Source organism: Lipotes vexillifer, unplaced genomic scaffold, assembly GCF_000442215.2.
Source record: "Lipotes vexillifer unplaced genomic scaffold, Lipotes_vexillifer_v1.1 scaffold905, whole genome shotgun sequence".
Classification (NCBI taxonomy): Eukaryota; Metazoa; Chordata; class Mammalia; order Artiodactyla; family Lipotidae; genus Lipotes; species Lipotes vexillifer.
In genome coordinates, this window is record NW_006796034.1 from 897,752 (window position 1) to 921,900 (window position 24,149).

At 35.1% G+C, this 24,149-nt stretch overlaps 1 protein-coding gene across 1 annotated transcript in view; it reads right to left on the reverse strand.

The window, feature by feature from the left end:
- ARHGAP29 (Rho GTPase activating protein 29) overlaps window positions 1-24,149 on the reverse strand; it is a 75,787-nt gene that overhangs the window by 30,124 nt on the left and 21,514 nt on the right. The window contains exons 3-8 of the mRNA XM_007468109.1: window positions 14,329-14,463; window positions 4,321-4,417; window positions 3,880-3,952; window positions 1,690-1,738; window positions 1,121-1,258; window positions 159-223 (exon numbers count right to left, since the gene is read on the reverse strand). Of these exons, the coding sequence (XP_007468171.1) occupies window positions 159-223; window positions 1,121-1,258; window positions 1,690-1,738; window positions 3,880-3,952; window positions 4,321-4,417; window positions 14,329-14,463 (557 nt within the window). The remainder of the gene's footprint in view (window positions 1-158; window positions 224-1,120; window positions 1,259-1,689; window positions 1,739-3,879; window positions 3,953-4,320; window positions 4,418-14,328; window positions 14,464-24,149) is intronic.

A 24,149-nucleotide genomic window follows, 5' to 3' on the forward strand; every position in this document is an offset into this window, starting at 1 on the left:
GTATCCTAATAAGTTTAAAAAGATTTTATTTTGTCAGTAAAAAGGTTATTTAGCATGTAAGTTCTTTCCTATGTTAAGTACAAAATTTAATCTGATTTTGCAAGGCGCTCATCTGAGTAATCTCTTCAGAGGACCCTAGTAGTTCACTGACCACTTACCTGTAGTCCAATGTTAGTTCTAGTTGCCTCTGCCAACTTGACAATATTTCTAGTGGACTCCAATTCTGAAAAGGTCAAAGAAGGCATCAGAAGGTAAATTCAACTTATTTTTTCCCCCTCCATACTCTAAAATTATTTGTAATCCCCCAATTAAAAAGTGATCACAAATACTAGTCTGCATCATGATATGAAGTTATGATTCTTAATTGGTAGTACTCATCAAAATCAACTGGGAAACTTTCAAAATGCACTTGATTAGATCTCACTTCTCCGGGGGAATGGGACCTAGGCCTGTGTATTATCTGTTTCTAAGGCTATTCAGGTGAATCTGATGGGCATTCCCTATTAAAAGCAAATAATGTAGTGGAAAGAGCATAGGCTTTGGGTAAATTCTATACATACCCTATACTATATGATCTTAGGCAAATCTGCTGACCTTAGGCAAAACCCATCTCATTTGTCTCCACTGTAAAATGGGGATAATAATCTTGTCTTGCCTACTTCCCAGGGTTTTGGTAAGGATTAAATGAGATAATGGATGTTGAACGCATTTTGTCAACTGTAAAACACTGGGAAAATATTAGCTATTAATATGTTCCTTATATGTTTCCACTGCCTTCTGATCCGACAGCTACTGTTGTTTTTGTCTCCTTTAACCATATTATCTGATTGCATTTCTTTTCACCCACTAGAGTATGACTTCTTTAAAGGCAAAGATAGTATACTATCTGTCTTGGTGCCCCCAGATCTAGTGGTTGGTCCACATCAATGTTCAATAAGTATATTTACTGTAAGAAGAGTCTTTCCTATTTTAAGAAGAGAAAATGGGCAATGATTTTATGCACTACAATGAAAGAGCTACTAACTTGGAATCTTATTATTTATAGTCTGTAGAACATGAATCACAAACAATTCAGTTCTTACGTTCCAAAGTTAATCAGATGCCCTAAAGGGCAACTCACCCAAGCTCAGCTTCTTTTCAACCCATGAAACTATGTTCTTGGTATATTTTAACCATGTTTTAGCATATGACAAAGCCAATTCTATAGAGTTAGTGTTCTTTAACAGCATGCTGTCTAATTCTATAGGAGAAAAACTTCCTGAAAAAAAAAATATCAAGGTAAGTATACAATAAATATGAGCTCATAACTCTAAACAATGAAGCATTCATATCCTAAGATGTTCTTCAATGAAAATTGGTTAAAAGATATGTGACAAATTCATAATTAAAGGGTCACAGTTTAAACTGAAAATAGTTTTAGATTATCTTTTTTAATAAATGTGTATTTCTATTATTCATCAAGTTACAAGCCCTATATAATTCTTGATCAGTCTCTATCATCACATTATCTATCTACTCTAGCAGGTTTTTTTCCTTAAGTTTTATATGTAAAACTTCACACATCATTCATTTTATGTCTGAAATGAATACTTTAGGTTACTACGCAAGGAGAGATTAAGTAATCCAAAACATTTATCAAAAGTAACTGTAAAAAGTTTGACTAAAGTTTTAAGTACCTCAAGCATTTACCTTTTTCACTGGATGAGTCCACTGATTCCACAGAAACATTTTCAAAAGACTTAAAACATGGAAGAAAACAAATTTAAGATTAGAGCAGAAGATAACAGAACTTTGCTTCAAAATTTTTTCACTCTAATTTGTTACTCTGACATAATTCCTACTAAAGAATTTCAAGCATTTAGAACTCAAAGGGCCTGAGAAATCTGTTTAAATGCCAGAACATTTAATAAGAATTATATAGCTTTTTACAACAGCAGTTCTCAAGGTCCAAGAATGAATAACCTCATTGTTTACTAACAGCATTAGTTAACATTAATGAATCCATTCAAAACTTTAAATTCTGCAGATCTCAAAAATATCAGTCAGCAAGTTATAGACGCAATCTAAACAGACTGCTATCTAAATAGAAGACAAAGACCTCTCTCTTTCAGCCATCTTTTACCATTTTATTATATGATAATCTGTCTCTGAAAGTCCTTTGGACAGCTTAGTGCAGAACTTTCTATGATGATGGAAATGTTCTATATCTGCACTGTCCAGTAAGGTAGCTAACAGCTACATGTAGCTATATGAGCATTTGAAAAGTGACTAACTTAAATGAGAATTAAAATTTTAATTTAATGAATTACATGTGACAAGTGGCTACCTTATTGGACAGTGCAGGAAAAGGTTATCTACCGAAACTGTGAGCGTTTATATTTAGTTGGGCAATACGGAGTATGAAGGAATTCAATGCAACAGGAATCAAGTAAAACCTGGGTTTGAAGTCAAGCTCCATCACTTAGTAGCTGTATAACACTGAGCTGTGTATTTATACTCATTTAACTTCGGTTCGCCCTTCTATAAAATGAGGATAAGAACATTACTTCATAAGACTATTTTAAGGATTAAGATGATATAGGTTTAGCACAGTGCATGGTTATCTATTAAGCACTATTAAATAAATGGCAACTATTATTTTAAAAGATATTTTTCAAAACTCTTCATCGAACGAAGTAATTTTATTAGTAGTATATCATCATGGATTTTTAGATTTCAATTTCTAGGGTAAATTAAAAACTGCAAAAAGGAAAAAGTACTATCCTATTAAGAATTAGTATACTGTGCACAACAGAAGTACACGAATAGGAGATATGATTTACACCTAAAATTTAAATTGTTTAGACCCCTTTTACACTGATATAATGTTTTATTACACCTTCTAAATTAGCAGCAAGCTTGAAAATATGAAATTGAGGAAAAATCATAAATAACAGCAAAATATTTAAAGATCTTAAAATTCTTCATCATTCTGATATGGTTTCTACACTATCCTCCTTTAGTCCTTCAGTCACCAAATGGATGACGTCAGAAGTAGTCACAATTGTTTTCTAAGTACTGTAGTACATATAACAAATGCCTTAAATAGTCATTCATATTTTGTATTATTTAAGAAAGATCTGTAGTTTTTATATTATTTTGATATAATAACAGGTACTTGGTACATTTCCAAATACTCGTTGAAATCCTTTTGGATTCCAATCCTTTTCGGAAATCCTTAACAGGAAATGATCAACATATGTCCCTAATGCAGTTTGTTTAAATATCTTGCATTTGGTGAAAACATTTTAGTCAAATGAAAATATTACTACTACAATTAGTATAAATCTTTAAAGCAATATTCTACATACATTCCTAATGCTCTTTTATTTCATAGCAATTTTTCTTCCAGTTAGGAATCAGAACCCCAATTCTCTAACATACTTATAAGGATGCTCTCAGGGAGAATTCAGACCTTCAGTTCTGTTAATAAGTGTTTCATGGTAACAAACAAACTGTAGGATGTGTGGAAAGATTAACACCCTCTTTACTTCTTGCATCATTTTTCTACCAGTCTTAAAATCTGCGACAATGTCAGGAAGGAAAAACAGCTATGAATTACTTACTAAAATTTTGGACCGTAGACATACAGGTTCATTACATAAGACACTATAAAATTACCAGCTATGCTTTTTTAAAATGACGGTTCCACTTCAAAAGTACAATTAAATTTTTGGTCCAGAAACTGACCATAATTTATCATATTTAAAATGAACTGAGCTGTTTTTTTTGCTAAACTAAACAACTATCAAAGACTAATGCTGAGATTAAGATTAGGATATTATTAAAATATTAAGTTAAAAACATTAAAATCTTTGCTTTCATACAAACTTGGCCTACCTTACTTTCCCGGGAAACAGGCAGTCGCAATAATGAATCATTGCCTACATCTCCCATGAGGAAGTTTGTCAGGCTATAGGGGGGAATTTAAAAAAAACAAAGAAATGGAAATAAACAAGTCATGACATTGCTCTGTCACAGGCTCTACATTCAACATGTCATCTAGGTTAAATTTTTTAAAAGTAAGAACCTTAGAAATAAACTGCCAGGAATCTATCCACATAAACCACATAGTCACTTGCAAATGGATGTTGCTTCTAAACAGCTATAAACAGCTCCAAATACACCAGTAAAACAACACAGAATGTAGCTTTTCTGAAGTTGTGATAATATTTCATGCTAGTTAATACTTTACTTTGCATGTATGTACTGAATTATTGTGACATACTCTCAATGAGACATCTAGGCCTTAATTTCTTTAAATGACAGTCCTCTACTTACATATTTCCAAAGGTAAAGGCCAAGGTTTCAATGGAAGAAAACACTTCTCTGAAGAGATCATTTTTGTTTTCTTCATTTACTTCTGTGAAGTTCACAGCTTTAGGGAAAAGTTGGTTACAATAAATGAGGAGAAAATACTTTAAGCTAGTTTTATACAAAGTCATTTAATCCCTTAAAAATCCATCATTACTACTAGAAGCATTAGAAGATTCAGAAACTGAAAAGCCTAATACACAAAATAAATATGATGTTCAAGTTCTTCATTAAAGAAATCATACAAAAGAATCACCTTGCATAAAAGTAGCCAGCATTCCAACCTGACTGCTCCACACATTACATAATTTGACACATCTAAAAAGTGACTCAATGTGAAATCAATTGATCTTGAGTCACACAGTCCATGTTACACCAGTCTTCTCTCATTAAGAGTGCTCTGTATTTTTTTCTCTTGCTTACTGCTTCACGGCATTTTTTAAAAACAGCTAAATGCACTGTTTAAGTCACTTAAGTCAATACGAAGTACATTTTCCACTACAAATTACCAATATTTGAAGTCACATATACATTTGACATAGCATAAAACCTATATACAAAGCATACCAATTAAAAACACACAAAGCTTTAAAATTTTTAAACTCCTATTTATTTATACCCTTATTTCTTATTGGGTCTTGGGCTCTGAGGTCCATTTTAATTGATACGTAGCTGTCTTTTGTTTATCACAGGGACAGTCTAACATTTTGCATTTTGTTAAAATTATGAAACATAACTGAAAAAGGTTTCTTATCATAACCTCATCTGTATGCACCTTTCTTAAAAGCCCAGATGCAATCTACAGAGACAAAATCTGAGGGTTGAATAGGCAAAATTTTTAAATTAACTCATTCTACTCAGATTGAGTTTAAGGAGCAACCGGCTCCCTGTATCCCACCCTCCCTAGGATCCTTGCCAATAACTGGAAGGAGAGAAACCAAGCGGAGAGGAAGCTATGCTTTGTTTTAAAACATAGTTGTTCTTAAGCTTGCCTGCACATCAGAATTACTTATGCAGCTTTATAAACAAAGTCTGAGTCCCACCACCAAAGATTCAGATTTCAGAGGCCTGGTGAAGCACATATATTTGTTCAAAAGCTCTCCCAGGTGATTCTGATGTGCAACTAGGGTTGAAAATGTCTCCTGGAAAGCCAAGGATTCCTAAGCAGGGATGAACTAAACCTTAAGCCTGGAAGCCTCATGAAATTACAACCAAGATGTTACACGCCTTTGTAGATATGAGGGGGTAAGGTCCACACCCTTAATCAGATTCTTCTAAATATCCCTGATACAAACAAGAAGAAAAACTTAAAACCTGCCTTTGTAGATATGAGGGGGTAAGGTCCATACCTTTCATCAGATTCTTCTAAATATTCCTGATACAAACAAGAAGAAAAACTTAAGAACCACCATAAATAATTTTAAAAATATTTTTTGATTTCTGCTCTGGTCAAGATGTAAAAACAGGCTTATATATCTGAAACAACTAAAAGAAATCTGTACAAAGTATAGGAAACAGCAGTTTTCATGACATTAGCTATCAGGCAACACAGAACAAAAATCCTAACAGACAAGAAACAAACATGGTGAGCTCTACAACTGCCCCAAGCTTACTGCCTAATAACACACAAAGATTTCTAAGCAAAGGAAACTACCAGAGATAAAGAAGGTCATTTTATAATGATGGATTCAATTCATCAAGAGGACACAATCTTATACATTTATGCACCTAATAAACAACTTCAAAATGCATGAAGCAAAAACTGATAGAACTGAAATGACAAATTCACAACTATAGCCAGAGATTTCAAAAACCCTCTCTCAATAATTGACAGAACACGTAGACAGAAAATCAGTAAAGGATGTGAAAGCCTTCAACAATACTATCAGCCACCTTGACGAGACCGACATTTAAAGAACACTCTACCCAATGACAGCAAAATACATGTTCTTTTCAAACACACACTGAATATTTACCAAGATGGACCATATTATGGGCCATAAAACAAGTCTCAATGGGTTTAAAAGGATTCAAGTCAGGCAAAATATGTTCTGTGACTAGATGGAATTAAATTATAAAAATCTCTGGAAGAATCCTCAAATATTAGGAAACTAACACACTTCTAAATAAACCATGGATCAAAGAAGAAAAAGGGAAATTAGAAAGTATTTTGAACACAATGAAAATGAAAACACAACATATTGGTGAAGGTGGTGGCAGAGAGGCACTGAAGGGAGGGATGACAAAGGGACATGCATTACCTGGATTGTGATGGTTTCACAAGAGTATGCATACCAAAATTGATCAAATCGTACCCTTAATTTAAATATGTGCAGCTTACTTTAAGTCAATAATACCTCAATAATGCTGTTTTTAAAACTGCACTTGAAAGTAGACTTTAAATGTAATTTATAATGTAATACCAGCAAAAATGTAAAGCCTACTCCTATTTCCCAACTTTAACCTGTTAGACTTTAAAGAAAAAAATACTTTGTAACACTTTGCAAAATTCTATAATTATTCTTCTTTTCCTATAAACGTATTTTTCAAAGCACTAAACATGACTGTGAGATAACTGTAAGTAGTGAAATAATTCTAAGTACTAAAAAGACAATTATTTGAACGATCTTCAGTTGTTATCTTCATCTCTACTCAAATGAGGTTACAGCCATCTAATGAAAATTCCTATTACGGCCCTTGCCTCTACTTCAAAAGAGCTCTAACAGCTCTATACTTCTAATATCCTTTCATTTTTTTGCTCCTGTCCAGTGTTTCAAAGAAAAGTCCTTGGCTCCTTTCCAATAATAGATCTTCCCATTCTCTCCCGCATTCTCCAAAACCCTTACCACCATTACTCCTCCCTCATAACTTCACTATCTCCTACTAACTGACATTTTTTCTTATGCTACTAACAACATACCCAAATCTTTTCTACAGGAAAAAAATTAAATTTACTATATTTCTTCTTAAAGCTACCATCCTATCTAATTCAGCATTTCTTTACGGCTAAAACTTTATAAATAGATGATGACAATTCACCAGGATTTGGCTTTTCATCCAGTTGAATGGTTAGCAGGGGTTGGAAAACTTTTTCTGTAAAGGGCTAGATAGCGAATATTTTAGACTTTTCAGGCCATGTAATCTGTTGCAACTATTCAACTCTGTATAAAGTAGCCAAACATAAACAAATAAGAGTAGTTGTTTCCGATAAAACTTTATTTACAGAAACAGGCAGCAGGTCAGATTTGGCCCACTGGTAGTAGTTTGTGCACCCCTGGTTAAAAGGATGGGTTCCAAAGCCAGTCTGCCTAGGTTAAATCCTAAATCTGCCTCTTAACGAGGTTAAGTAACTTGACTGCTCTGTTCTTCAGTTTCCTCACTTGTAAAATGGGGATAATAATATGTATTTTGAGAAACACTGTGAAGATTTAATGAACTGTGAAGATTTAATGCTCAATAAATGTTAGTTATTTTCACTCAATACCACTGATCAACACTGTCAACAATAACCTCCAACTGTTTTAGTCAAACTTGGAAGTCTTTTTCCTTCTAAGTTTTCATCGTTCTTCACTGTTCTGCAACTCTGAACAACTCTACCACTTCATACATATGGACAAATCACTCTCTGTCCCAGCTTTCTTATCTGCAAAATGGGAGTTGATATAAGAATAATTTGCAGTGAAGATTAATGGGTAATCCATGTAAAGAGCTTAACAGCATCTGGCATACAGTAAGTACATCCTCAATATATTATGTCAGCTATTATTAATACAAATATTAACCATTTCCTTCTATCTTGAAGCATTTTGCTTAGAAGCAATACATTATAGCAACTAGAAAATGCAAGGCTTCAGAGTTTCAAACCTGAGTTTAAATCTGACCCTTACCACTTCCTGTGTTACTCTGGATACATCACCTAACTTCAATTTCCCCATATGTAAAATGGCATGTTACTGAAAGGAACAACTGAGAAAACACATGTAAAACACCTGGGGTACAGTGCTTGGTATTTAGTAAATAAGAGCACCCCCATATTCTACATCTGATCTGTGCTTCATACAGTTGTTTCCCCTCAGCCGGCAGTTCTCATCTTGGCCTTCTTCTCTATACATTACCCCCAGAGAATCTCATCCACTTTCAATACCTTTAACGGAATGAATCCTTGAACTACCTGTCTAGTTTTACCCTCTGAGCTCCAGACCCATATTTTCGATGGTCTGTTTGATACATTCCTCCCCCTATTTCCCAATCTTTACCCACCAGCACTGCAATCTCAACGTGTACTAAACTGAACTCTCATCTCTTCCTATCTACTCTGCCCCTCAAGCCTACTCTCTTCCGTACATTCCTTAGCTCATTAGTTTTGCTTCCAAAATGCCTCTAACTTTTTTTCTTTCTTTCCACTCCCGTTGACACTGACTTAGTTCAAAGGCCATATTTTACTTCTATTTTGGACTATTTACCAACCTGCTAAGTGGCCTCTCTGTCTCCACTCTCTCCCCTCTACTAGCTGACCTTCGAAATCAAATCAAGATTTTGCTTAAAGTTTAAATAATTGTCTCCCTTGGGTTCCCTATTAAGTCACAACAATGAGCACTAAGACACATTTAGTATCTCTTTAAGAAAACACATGAATAGCTTTCATACATATAACCTATTAGAACAGCAACTTTCAGTTTTACCACAACCTTCGGTAAGAAATACGTATCACATCATGACCAAGTATACCATATACACATAATAGGTATCAGTTACATAACACCTACAAAGTTTCTGAAATATCCTTAAGTCTTATACAATGAGTGTTACACTCTGATTTTTCTTTTCTGTTCTCTTTCATATTTTAAAATGCTGGTAAAAATTCACTAACTCGATGTCATAAATCAAAAGCCAAAGTTTGAAAACCACCGAATTAAAAGATTCAATGGGAGAAAGTTTTCACTATGTGCACAGGGAAAATTCCTTAGGGAGAAAAACAAAACAAAAGCTACAAGATTTATAAACTGAAAACTTCACATTGCTTCTGAGAAACAAAAAAAGACAACCTGAAGAACTTAAATGCATACCGTATTCTCAGATAGAAATGCTAAGTATATAAATTCTCCTTAATTTTATTTATAAATTTAATTATAAATTAACTATAATTTATACATTCATAAACTTAACTATAAATTAATTTATAAATTTACATATTTAACTCAAATCACCCTCAAAATACCAATAGGTATTTTTTGGAACTAGACAAGCCAATTCAAAAATCCTGATGGAAAAATAAAATCCTGAACAAAAAGAGTAATGGAAAGAGAAGCTACCCCAACCAGACACTAAAACATACTATAAAACCACAATGAAGACAGTATGGTACTGGCACATAACTAAACAAATCAAGGGGACAGAATAAGGTCCAGAAATAAATATATGTGACAATTTAGTGTGTTTATGATAAAGATGGCATCTCAAACCAATGGGGAAAATATGAATTATTCAATAAATTAGCTAGAAACATAGATACTCTAGAATGTATCAAAGATTTAAATTTAATAAATAACACCATGAAGGGCTTCCCTGGTGGCGCAGTGCTTGAGAGTCCGCCTGCCGATGCAGGAGACGCGGGTTCGTGCCCCGTTTCGGGAAGATCCCACATGCCGCGGAGCGGCTGGGCCCGTGAGCCATGGCCGCTGAGCCTGCACGTCCGGAGCCTGTGCTCCGCAAATGGGAGAGGCCACAACAGTGAGAGGCCCGCATAACGCAAGGAAAAAAAAAAAAAAAAAAAAAAAAAAATAACACCATGAAAACATTAGAAGAAAAAACAGTGGAGAATGCTACTATAATCTCCAAGCAGGGAAATCCTTACCTAATACTCAAAAAGCATGCAAAAGGCACATAAAAGATTGAGATAGAAATGCAAAATAAAACAAAATACCATAAGCAAATCAAAAGATAAAAAAACAAACTAAAGAAAATCTGCAACTTATATCAAAGATTAAGGGCTAATTTCACTTATATGAAGTTTCTATAAATCAATACTAAAAAAAGACCAACTACCGAGAAAAAAAAATGAATAAACAGTCAAGTCACATAAAAGGATGTGCAAATGACTCTGCAACATATTAAAAGATACTCGACTGTACTCAAAATGAGGCAAATGCAAATCAAATCTATACTGAGATACCAGTTTTTACTATCAGATTGGATAACAAAGTTTGGTAACCAGCTTTGTTGGCAAAGGGGTAGGAAATCAGCTTCTTCAGCATGGCTATCAGAAGGACAGAACCTCTACAGAGGGCATTTAGCAATATACAAAATATAAATGCACATGCGCTCTGTTCCAGTAACTACCCACCTAGGAATATACAGGGCTATTCATTGAAGCACTGTTCGTAACCAAAAAAAACTGGAAACAATCCAAACATCTATTAGTAGTGAACTGGTTAAATTAATTATAGTACATCAGTATAATGGATTATCATGCAGCTTTGAAAAAACAAAACAAATAACAACAAAAGAAGAAGACTTTTTATATACAGATAACTCAGAACAATGAGCAAGGAACAGAATGCTACCCTTTGTGTAAAGAAGAGAACATATTATGTTTGCTTCTATATGTGTATAATGTCTCTGGAAAGATACACAAAAAACCAGTAATAGCTGTTGCTTATCTAGGGAAAGGAATGGTGGCTAAGGTCTGAGGTAGAGAGACACTTCACTGTTTGAATACTCTTTTATACCGTTTGCACTATGAATCACGTGAATGAATTGCCTATTAAAAAATTAAGCTTCAAAACAGAAAGAAAACATGAGGTATCTACAATTTTTGGATGCATAATTAAAGCTTATTTTTCTTTTTTGTTTCCAATTTTTAAATATAGGGCAAAATACAAATCATGAAAAACCTTAAAAATGGTCCTTTTAAATTATATTACAAATAAGATTTACCAGAATACTTCTAAATGATGAAAACACAAATACTAAGTACACAATAAATTACTGAGAGCTACGATGCCTTCATCTACTTCACAAATAAGCTGTATCTCTCGTACCATATTGCAAATATTTTGTAAGACTGAACTTCCTGCTTGGAAACAAGAGGAGACACAGGAAATACAAATCACTATTAGAATGAATGGGGAAAAGCTAAGGATTCTTCTTTTAAAGTTATTAAAAGGTAAATTCTACATTTAAAATAAAAAATAAGAGATGTTAAAGGATTTCAAGTTTATTCCAATGCGCTTATTCTTATTATGCATAGGAAGTGGATAGGTTTCATGCATTCAAACCTGCAGCAGCACAAATAAGATTATACCTCCCTGATCTAAAGTTATTACTCTGTATATGTTATTTTTTAATGGTTTGGTATATTTGCAAAATGCATCTGACAGTTGCAAGATCTCCAAAGCAAGTCAGGTTACCACTGTTTTTTAAATGTAATTAGGAGGTTAAGACAAAATGATCACATTCCTGACAGCTTTCTGATCATAATATACAATAGTTTTTAAGTTTTCCTCTTTAATATAGAAGTAAAAATGTACCTTTGTAAGTTTTCTGAAAACATGAAAGTAGACAGCATATCCAAAACATTTAGATTGCCACAAGATAGACATTCAAAAATGGTTTCTACCTCCCCCTTGCCTTTCCAGGGTTTGAAAACAAAATTACCATTCAATGAAAGAATTAAATAAGCTCCAATTTGACATCAATTTTCCAGGTTACTGAATATTTTTCATTTGGGTTATCAATGATATTTTTACATGGCCTCAACAGTAAGATGGGGGGTGGTTTATTTAAAAACTTAAACTTACACCATAGAAAACACAATTTTTAAAGTTTTCTAGCATCATGGAGTCCTACTGAAACAGAGTAAGTTCCCCAACAACGAAGTAAGTTTTAAAATTTCATCCAACAAAAAAGTAAAATCGTAACAATAATTCCAAGAGTAAAGACAGTCTTAGAGGGAAATAATACTCAAAAGATTGCTTTACCTCAAAGAAAAAAAGATCTATAAGGCAGCTGAGAGGCCACTTTCTTCAAGTCTGTTTCTGGAATGTGGACATCAACAGACACACTCCTTCCCCAGGACATCCTGACTGCACACAATAGCTACTGACAACAATTGAATGAACTGTGGTGCTATTTCCAAGCATGGAAATTTTACTATCTACAGACACAAATTTCCCTAACTTAAGTTAAATTGCACTTACAAACAATCTATTTTAAAACAAATTTGGTTACTAAGCATTTTTAAGAGTCACAACAGAAGCTATCCGTTTTGAAGCCATCTACATTTTTTTCAGTGGTTGAAATACAGAAAAAAGAGAACCATGCAAACATGATTAATCTACATAAAAAGTAGGGAAGGCAGTTCTTAAGTATATGGACTATATTTTATTGACAAGGTTTTTATTTTCTCTTCCTGCCTCATCCCCTTGACACTTGCCCTTTGCCCTCTCTACATGTATGTTCATTAATCACATCCTGTGATCTTCACATCCAGAGTTCTCATATAAGCACCCTTTATCACAGTGCCAATCCTCACTCTAACCCGGTTAATGCCTACCTGACCTCTGAGGCTCAGGACAGGTAATCCCTCTGCCCAAAGAAGGCTTTCATTTCCTTACTCAACCCATGGTGACTCACTTTTGTTAAACATTTTAATTCATATTACCTATCAGATTGACATTTAACACTGACAATCACTTCCTAGAATGTGACACTTTTAAAATTCCATAACATCTTTCTCCAGATCATCTCCCTACTTCTACTTTTTTTTTTTTTCCTTGCGTTATGCGGGCCTCTCACTGTTGTGGCCTCTCCCATTTGCGGAGCACAGGCTCCGGACGCGCAGGCTCAGTGGCCATGGCTCAGGGGCCCAGCCGCTCCGCGGCATGTGGGATCTTCCCGAAACGGGGCACGAACCCGCGTCTCCTGCATCAGCAGGCGGACTCTCAAGCACTGCGCCACCAGGGAAGCCCCATCTCCCTACTTCTTTAGTGTTTTTCAGGTTCCTCTATCTTCTCTCTGTCCCTGGGATCTCACACTCGTCCTCTACTTAGTTTGCACACTCTGAGTTGGTGTCATCCTATTGCATCACCACCCACAGACCAACAACACTCAAGTCCACGTGCTCAACTCCAAACTTCAACTTAATCCCTAACATTCAACCTGTCCTATGTTTCTTCAACAGCCATCCCCTCTTCTGTGACAAGCACATTCCACGACTACCACACCCCAGCTTCTGCCTTAAATCAGACTATTAACCCTCATCTAGCCCATTATTTCTAACAATCTCCTAACTGAACTCCCTGGTTCCAGTCACATTCTTCTCAATCTTTATATAATCTTCACCCTCAATCTTTATATAATGCAGCCTAGGATAACAGATTCTAACAATTTTTGGTGGCAAATCATTTCTTCAAAGGATAATGTCCCAATTCTTACTTCTTTTAGCACATGCAATATATATATACACACACATATATATATATACACATATACATACACATATATGATAAACTTATTTTCCAATTTTAGTTTCATTTTTCCATATTTGAAAATAAGTTCCCAATTAAGTCTTCTTTTTCTCCATTTGTTTCCCTCCTTTAAGTGGAATAACTACAAATGGCCATTTTCCAGCACCAACTGTCCTCAGATAACAAAGACTTTTTGTACCCTAATAACCTACTTCAAAAGAGCATACATTCTTTCAAAAAACTCAAAAATTGTAAACCACAGTTGTTCAGTTCATTTCAGTTAGCATTTTTAGAGTGTTTCCTGCCAAATAAAGTTTTAATTTTTAAAAGAAAGAGAATTTTAGGTGTGACTCAGTGGGGATATTTAAATACCAAAGTGTATATAACTCCTACTGATACACATCATATAGATGCCAAGAGAGATGGTTCTATAATCATTATAAACGAAAATGTATCACCTGGATCCTTTTTGCCCATGCCAACCCACTGTTCATATTATCTTTCTTACCTTTCACTTTTGCAGCAAGCATTTCTGCAGCATTTTGAAGATCAACAGAATTGAGGTTCTGATGTTTATTCATTACAGACTTTAGAACACGAAGAAGTTCATCCAGACGTATATGAATGACTTCTTTAAAACAGTCTTAAGAAAAAAAAAATTTTTTTAATTTGCTAAATCAACCATTTTGAAGCACATTTCAGGTAGAAGCAGTGGCTCCACAACTTTTGCCTGCTGTATGTCCACTTTTATTTTCACTACTGCAATTATATGTAATTTATTTAGCCTTCAAAAATCCATAATCATTTTAATTCATTAAAGATTTCAAAGTCACTCACAGTCATGGTCAACTTAGCACTACCTTTTTCAGTTTTCTCAGTCTAAATGTGCTCTTCAGATTTCCCTTGAGGCAACTTTACAAGTTTTTCCTGTCTTACAGTTTTTACTATAATATACTTTTTAATATATATGGTAACAGAGTTAAAGCCCTATAATGCCTGATATATTAACTAATATTAAATAGCACTTACATGTTAAGTTTCTACGTAAGAATTGACTCTTTGCATTAAGATACTAGAAATGAGCAACTCACAGGCATATATATAAGGACAACCACCTGACCTGCACATCTTTAAAACTGTGATATAATTTACATACAATAAAATGCATAGATCTTTATATGGTTCAATGAAATTCTGTACTTTTTAGAAAAACTGAACTAATTGCCAATGATGAAAAATTGGGGGATCATTACAAAAGCTCCAGATTTATGCCTACTCTTGAAAAATCAAAATCTGGTTTTACCAGGCCCACATCCTCCTTGGCTACAAGCAGCTGAAACAGAGCAGTGCTGCTCTCTTAGGTGTGCTTCTTTCCCAGTCCCTACCTGCCTAGCCCTAGTCTGCTCTACCCATTTCACAGCAGCCCTGGTCAGAGGGACACAGACAACGTTTTATAACCCCTGGAAATAAGGTGACCATATAATTTATCTTCCAAACCAAAATACTCTAGCAAGAGAAAAGGTGGGTACTACTCATAATCATGCCAGCAAACAGGCATATCCCTGGATCACCATCCCAGGCAAACCAGAAAGTACAGTCATCCTAACCTGTAAAACCCCTGAAGTAGGGACTTCCCCAGTGGTCCAGTGGTAAAGAATCCGCCTCCCGACGCAGGGGAATTGAGTTCAACTCCTGGTCGGGGAACTAAGACACCCACATGCCGCGGGGCAACTAAGCCCACATGCCACAACTACTGAGCCCGCACGCCACAACTACTGAGCCCACGTGCCACAACTAGAGAGAAGCCCACACGCTGCAACGAAGAGCCTGCACGCCACAATGAAGAGCCCACGTGCTGCAACAAAGACCCACTGCAGCCAAAAACAAAGAAATAAATAATTTTTTTTAAAACCCTGAAGTAATCCTCAAAAGTTTGAAAAGACAACCACCTGAAATACAATACTCTGATGTAATGTTCACTTCTATAACCTTACACACAGCACTAGTGTTTAACAATGGCACATTTATTAAGTGCTTCCTATGTACCAGGCACTGTTAAAAGCACTTAAAACCTATTATCTCATTTAATTTTCACATTTCTATTAAGTAGATGATTTTTAAAATCTCCATCGTACAGATGAGAAAACTGAGGCAAACCTAAGTTTACCAAGTCAGAATTTGAACCCAGAGAGTATAATTCTAGAAGCTAAGCTCTTAATACTGTCTCCCTATTGAAACAGCTTAAAAAACAATCAAAAACATTTCTTAAAAGAGTGTTTTAGGGCTTCCCTGGTGGCTCAGTGGTTGAGAGTCCGCCTGCTAGTGCAGGGGACATGGGTTCGAGCCCTGGTCTGGGGGGATCCCACATGCCGCGGAGCAACTAGGCCCGTGGGCCACTACTGCTGAGCCTGCGCGTCTGGAGCCTGTGCTCCGCAACAAGAGAGGCTGCGATACTGAGGGGCCCGCGCACTGCGCTGAAGAGTGGCCCCCGCTTGCCGCAGCTAGAGAGGGCCCTCGCGCAGAAACGAAGACCCAACACAGCAAAATAAATAAATAAATTAATTAATTAATAAAAACTCCTACCCCCAACATCTAAAAAAAAAAAAAAAAAAGAAAGATGCTGATTTAAATTAAAAAACAAGTGTTTTATAATTATGCAATTTTTTTCCAGAAATGTTAAAAGATAATCACTAGAAAAATTGTCTATAGGATAAAAAACAAAAACAAGTAATTCTACTATCATCTATCAAATATTCCACTCATTAACAGCATTATCAAGAGAGAGAAATAAGTAGTATAAGAGGAGCAGGCAAGGTGAGTGCAAGGTGGGGAGCTGGGTATATTAGGGCAAAGAGTATCCCAGGAAGGGGTAAAGAAAGAATAGTTCAGGTAGTGATGGAAGGAGAACAGAGTGCCTTCAGGAAAAAAACCAACTCATTCATCACAAAACTTTAATAATAGAAAAAGAAACACAGGCGATTAGGTGCTGGCTTAAGCAGCTTTGGAAGTGACTGGAGTCTATAAGATTAAAGGCAAAGGAAATGCACATAAGCACTGTACTCTAGTTGATAAAGTGTTTTCAATGAAGATTCAAGTTAAAAATGTTGATATTGCTATACATGTATCCTGGAAGTGAATAACTAGGTAACTGGATGGTGGATGGTGGGAGCCAGGAATCTCACTGTTGGAATGGATATTTACAAATAAGCAGGGAGAGGAGGCTATAATGATCCATGTGGTGATAGATTAGAGTTGGATACTTCTGTAAGATTTCATATTTAGTTTATTATAGATATAGGTGGCTAGAAATATTTATAGATGTGTGTATATACACAGGTTAGTACACATACATATATTTCTTTTCTTCATCAGGTGAAAGGGCCTAAAAGAAATAATGCCCCAGTAGAAACAAACATACCTAGCACCCTGATCTTGGCTTCTAATACCATTCTCCAATAAAAGGAACCAGGGCTCCTTAGAGAAATGGCTGGTTCTAGGACTGTGTCAGGAAATACACAAGATGAGTTAGGAGCATCTTGTAATGCCAGAAAGTAAGAGCTTAAAAAAAAAAAACCCTCACATTGAAGAGGGTATGCCAAGGGTGCATAGGAACCAACTGAAAGACCTCCCAATGGCAAAAGGTGGAAAAATTTGAGCAATAAATTTAAAAAGTAGCACTGGATTATAACTCAAAGTATAAAGTAAATATCCATGAGTCCATATTGATACAAATAAATGTCTGAATAAATTAATAAATGGAAGGAAAGAGACAACTCTCTTGTATAAAAGAATTCCTAATAATTTATATAGATATTTTGTCCTCAAGGAGGTGAAGCATGTGCAGTGACTTCCTTCCAAAGGGTACAATACGGAAAGGGGGATGAAAAGATTAAACTAAACAAACTTGACAACTACTTCCTATGACAGGTGATCAAGGTCACCATTAACAGTGATAAATCATGTACTCTTGATAATGACATAAGAAATATGTCACTTTACATCTGTTAGCTTCTTCTCAGTATCCCATAACCCCAGTCTAATCATGAGAAAAACATCAGACAAATTCTAATCAAGCCGCATCTGGGACTTCCCTGGTGGCGCAGTGGTTAAGAATCCACCTGCCAATGCAGGGGACATGGGTTCAAGCCCTGGTCTGGGAAGATCTCAAATGCCGCGGTCACATGCCGCGGAGCAACTAAGTCCGGGCCCCACAACTACTGAGCCTGCGCTCTAGAGCCGGCAAGCCACAACTACTGAGCCCACACTCTGCAACAAAAGAAGCCACCGCACCACAACGAAGAGTAGCCCCTGCTCGCCACAACTAGAGTAAAGGCCGCGCACAACAGCGAAAACCCAAGGCAGCCAAAAAAAAAAAAAAAAAAAAAAAAAAAAACACCCAAAAAAAAAAAACTTAAAACTGTCAAGGTCATCAAAAATAAGGAAAGTTTGAGAAACTGTCATAACTAAGGAGAGCTTAAGGAGACATGACAATTAAATGTAATATGATACAATTCTGGAAGAGAAAAAGGACATTAGAAATAATTTATGGAAATCTGAATAAACTATGGGCTTTAATTAATAATAATATATCATTATTATCAAATATTGGTTCATTAACTCTAACAGATGTACCATACTAATGTAAGATGTTAACAAATAGAGGAAACTGGGTGTAGGAGTATATGGGAACTCTCTGTACTATTTTCTCAATGTTACTGCAAATCTAAAACTGTTCTAAAAATAGTCTATTTAATAAATGAAATAGAAATGGACAAAAGATTTTAGAAATTTTATGTACTGTTGGAATTTTTCCCATAAACATATATTACTTTTATAATTTAAAAATTCATTTATAAGTTTTTAATTCCTAAGGAAAATGTAAGCATGTAATTTCAAGAATTATCTTAATTAAATGATCACTATCTATTTTGTCTGTTTTATCACTGTTGATATTAGTTTGGTCGGTTTACTTAGCTGAGGCAATACAGCTTAGTGGTTGGTTAAAAGCATATTTTCTAGAAACACATTGCCTGAATTTGAATTCCAGCTCCATGGCTGATAAACCTTGGGCAAGTTACTTACCTCTCTGTGCCTCATCTATTTAAAAAAAAAAAGAAGATATTGGTAGCTACTTCATAGGGTTGTTGGACTAAATGAGTTAAAACACATAAAACACTTGGAACAGTGACTGGAACATAGTAAGCCCTCCATAAATGTTGGCAGCTATTTTTTTTAGTTTATACAGAAGTAGAAATAGGTTAACAACATAGGCTAGGTCTGAAATAGAATCAAGTAGCTTTGGAATGAAAGAAACTTCTGGGACAATAATATAATTTGAATACCTATAAAAATAATATAAATGTATTTTTCCCCAGTTTTGCATTGCAAAGTCTATCCTTTGTTTTATATATATATAGTATATATATATATAACTAAATAAAGCTATTTTATGGTAATACTTCTGCCTGCTTGTCAAAACCAAGGCTGAATCTAATGTCATAACGAGTTGTGCTATACTCTTTCTGAAGCCTAATCTATGTCTGTCTTAAAAAAGAGAAAGGTGGGAATTCTCTGGTGGTCCAGTGGTTAGGACTCTGCGCTTTCACTGCTGGGAGCCCAAGTTCAATCCCTGGTCAGGGAACTAAGATCCTGCACAGCGTGGTCAAAAAAAAAAAGAGAGAGAGAGAAAGGAAAGCCAGTTATTTCTATCCCCTACTGATGTTTCACAATAAAATCTACAGATACTAACATACTTAGGAAATACTAAGTAAAAATACTTTGTCTTATTTTGAGGTCTCAGGACAAAAGAGCTTGATTTTTGTGTGCCAACAACATCAATATTCAAAATTAGGGTTGGATATTAAGCAAGAACTACAAAATACTAATGGTTTAAATGCCTAAATAAACCAAGTTAATAAATTCTGGTCTTCTCAGAGGCAAGGAAATTAACTATGTGGAATAAACATATTTCAAAATTATTATAGTGTTTTTGTATGTTTTAAAAACATATTATTATACGTTTTTCAATGTTCCTAGTTTTAATTTCTAACACAGTAAATAGTAACAGATACAGCCCACAAAAACAAAAACTTTTCTGGATTCTCAATAATTTTTAACAGCATAACGGGTCCTGAGGATTGCTGCTATAATTTTTCTTTAAAATCACTGCAGAACATTCCAATAATTGTCAACATAAATGTTTTACCAATTTGAAATTCTTTTTTTCCTACAAGGAAGCCCTTATAAACAGATACTGAAGTTGTTTCAAAGCAAAATACTAGAAAACAATAACTGAGTTATTTAGTAAGAAATTTCAGAAGTGTCTCAAATTACCCTATAAATAAGTCTAATTTTCTGTGATTGAACACATCTCTGAAGCCTATAAATGAACAGAAATGAACAAGATGGCTAAATTTAACAAGCGTTAATTACAAAGATTCATAAATTCTCCTATGTATTTGAGTAGATGAGTCAACTACTAGGACATCAGTATATTCTGATAATACTTCAGCTGGGACTCTATAAAATAGCAAGCCCTTAATTACATTTTATGAGTGGTAAAAATGTCCCAATGTTCTATTTTCTTATAGTAGAATAAAGCTACCTCAAATTATTTTTATGAAGCAAAATCCTCATGAACTTTTTTTTTCAGAAAGTTTTAAATTTAGGCAACTCCTTCACCAACACTAAATATCCCCACATCAACAGCAGCAGCAATGAGCAAAGCAAAAGAGAGAGTAATTTTTCTTCCCTAATACAGAAGAAAGGTAAGTGGCTGACTGGTGTGGTAGAAAACAACAGATATAAAGCAAGAAACCTGAATTCCAATGTTTGATCTGCCACTTGCTTGAAATGACCATAAACAAAACTCTCAGTTTCTCTGACCTCAGATTCATCATCAGTAAAACAGTTGTTGTGAATATCAAATAAATTAACAGAAATGAAACTGCTTTACAGTCTTAATATATGTAAACTATTATTACTATTAAATCTGTAAACCATTCAAACTAAATACCTTTGAAAACAAATTTGTCTCACACAGAATTACACTCAGTAACACATTACAGTATGGTCCCACAATATTTTGGCTAATGAAAAAGAGACATTAAAGTTAAATTTCAATTTAATTTTATATGTAAAGTCTAAATTAGTAAAATACTTAGAAATAAAATCATAATTAAGAGTATATTTTACAAAAATATTTCTATACCTATCAAGTTACAGTATTTAATTTAGTCATATAATTACCAGATAATTTTTAAGTTTTATAGTGGTCACATTGTAAATGTAATAATTCAATTTATACTACAAAGGTATTATACATGCAAATATTATAATGTTCAACCAGTCTTAACACCAGTTATATAGAAGAGTAAAACTCCTGTATCCCAATGTTTGCTTGTTTATCTACCATCCCTATATGGTAATCTGAATTTTAATTTATTGTTTCATTCATTTGTACCATTTATTTTCTGCTTCATTCAGCTTATCAAGTGAGAACAGATTAGCCAGTTCCACTTTTTGGTTCTCATGCATTAACACAATACCACAGTGTTTATATTGCAAACACTTCATGGAAATGCTTATGTAAATAAATGAAAAAACTACGGTGTTTTCCTTGATTTAAAAAAAACTGACAATAATTTTTAAAATCAGTCTTGTTAATTCAGCTTAACTCCTCTGGGAAAGCAATGAAAACAAGAAGGAAGGAAAAAGTTTCACAACTTATCACTAGGAAACTCACTTCTTTTTTTCTGTAATGACTCCTGAATTTACAGGATAAAATGAAGCCTGAAGTGCAGCTTTCGTTATCCAGCCACTTGGGGATTGTAAAAATAATAATAGTTGACATTTTAAAACACTTATTCTATGAGCTTTATATAAATGAATTATGAACTCATTTAATTTTCACAACTCAATAATGTAGGTACTATTATCTCCTTTTAGCAGATGTGAAACTGAGGCAGAGAATATAAGTAATTGGCCCAGGGCTATATACAAACAGTTGGCAGAATGAGGATTCCACCTCAGGGTTCTGGCTCTAGAACTTTAACATGGTTAAAGAAGTTATAGCTTAATGACAGGTATACTCTGCAATCTGTGATTTAACAGGCTTTAACTTCCAATCAAATATACCAGTTAACTACCGTAAATGGTAACATTATGTAAGCCATTCTAGGTAAGTGCAGAAGAGGAAAGCTATCTCCTAAGAGCTGGCACATGTGTAATAAATGAGCTACCTGGATTTCATACTTCATTCCTCAAGGATTCATTTTGTACCTTCTAGGCACTAAGCCATAAACTACTAACAGTCATATTAGCTTTTCCTAAACGGTAACCATTGGAAATCACTTCTAGAGAGGTTTACTTCTAAAAACACATAGCAGGAGGACATGTCTGAGACTAGCAACTTAATGTTTCCAATATTTCACAATATTGGAAACTATAGAGGGTGAAAGTTAAGTAATAGTCAACAATGGTAAAATTAATACTCACTGGAATTTGCCTAAATAAATTTACACATCCTCCTGTATATTCATTTACTCTGGAAAAAAACTGGGGTAATCCACCAGACAGGATTTCAATTAAGACTTTGAAAATTTATACAGAACTTCCCTCTCACAACAGAACATAATATTTAATGACATTAAAATTTTTACTTAATTCCTTCTTTCAATAAAATTTGCTTTAGAAAGTTAATATACCACTTCTGACTACAGTTCTGTCAAATTTAGGACCCAGAATTCATCAAAAGCTATCACTTAAGAGATCAGTTACATTTTTACAAATTAAAAGTGATACACTCAAATTAGAAATCATTTTTAATAATGAGAGAACTTAACTAGTTTATCTAAAACTGATGATAAAGTTTAATCTTCCTTTCTAGCCTATTTAAAAAACAAGCCACCACTGTCACAACAGTAAACTTTTATTAAAATCCATTTAAAAAATAGTGTTACATAATCAAAAAGCTACAAGAAGTATTAGACTAACTGCCAATTTTTCTTCAAATATATGTTATAATGGCAATGGACACTGCCAAGCACTGAGTACCAGACAAATTAAGCAATTTGCACTACTCTTTCTAGCTGAATTAAAAGCCTTGCACTTTTCAGATTCCCAGATTTTGAATTTCCACGCATGGTGTTCCACCTGGCAATGGGAAGGTATGTCACAAAGAGAGAGTTTAAGATAACTGTATAAACTAGGAGAACATTTATGAATGTGTTCTTTGGAATTCAGAACACATTATTCCTCAGAGGGGCAACCATAAAGCTGAACTGGTACTTAGACTGCACATACATTAATCTGCAGTGTTATATTTAAATACAAAGGACGTATGCATAATTGCATGCCTTCAGCATTTTAACATAAGATGAAAATTTTGCCCTGTAATTATTCATAATGCACCTTAATGACACTAGATGGAGATCTAAAACTTCAAATTCCACATCTGCTACTTATATAAGACTACAGGGTAACCTCCTCCTGGAAATAAGTAGTAGACAGAGAATCAACAAACTATCACTTACCCTATCAAAGTAAGCATGTTCATAGTCCTCTGATCTTCCATACTAGGCTCTCCACTTTTTGTAAATAAAAACAGTAGAGGAATTCCTTGGTGGCACAGTGGTTAAGAATCTGCCTGCCAATGCAGGGGGGACAGGTCCGGGCCCTGGTCCAGGAAGATCCCACATGCCACAGAGCAACTAAGCTCGTGTGCCACAACTACTGAGCCTGCGCTACAGAGCCCACGAGCCACAACTACTGAAGCCCGCGCACCTAGAGCCTGTGCTCCGCAACAAGAGAAGCCACTGCAATGAGAAGCCCGCACACTGCAATGAAGAGCAGCCCCCACTCACCCCAACTAGAGAAAGCCGGTGCACAGCAACGAAGACCCAATACAGCCAAAATAATTAATTAATTAATTAATTTTTTTAAAAAAACCAGTAGAGACAGTGCATACATATCTTAACTCTGTTGGGGGCAAAGAGTTCTTTGGCAGACACTAATTTTCTCTAATCAGTTCATCAACACCCACTGCAATACGAACTTCACATTCTCACTTGGGAAAATTTCATAAACCCACACTTAAGAAAGTTACCATAAAACTCACATTAAAAAATCCTACAGGGCTTCCCTGGTGGGGCAGTAGTTGAGGGTCCGCCTGCCAATGCAGGGGACGCGGGTTCGTGCCCCGGTCCGGGAGGATCCCGCGTCCTGCGGAGCGGCTGGGCCCGTGGGCTATAGCCGCTGGGCCTGCGCGTCTGGAGCCTGTGCTCCGCGGCGGGAGAGGCCACAGCGGTGAGAGGCCCGCGTGCCGCAAAA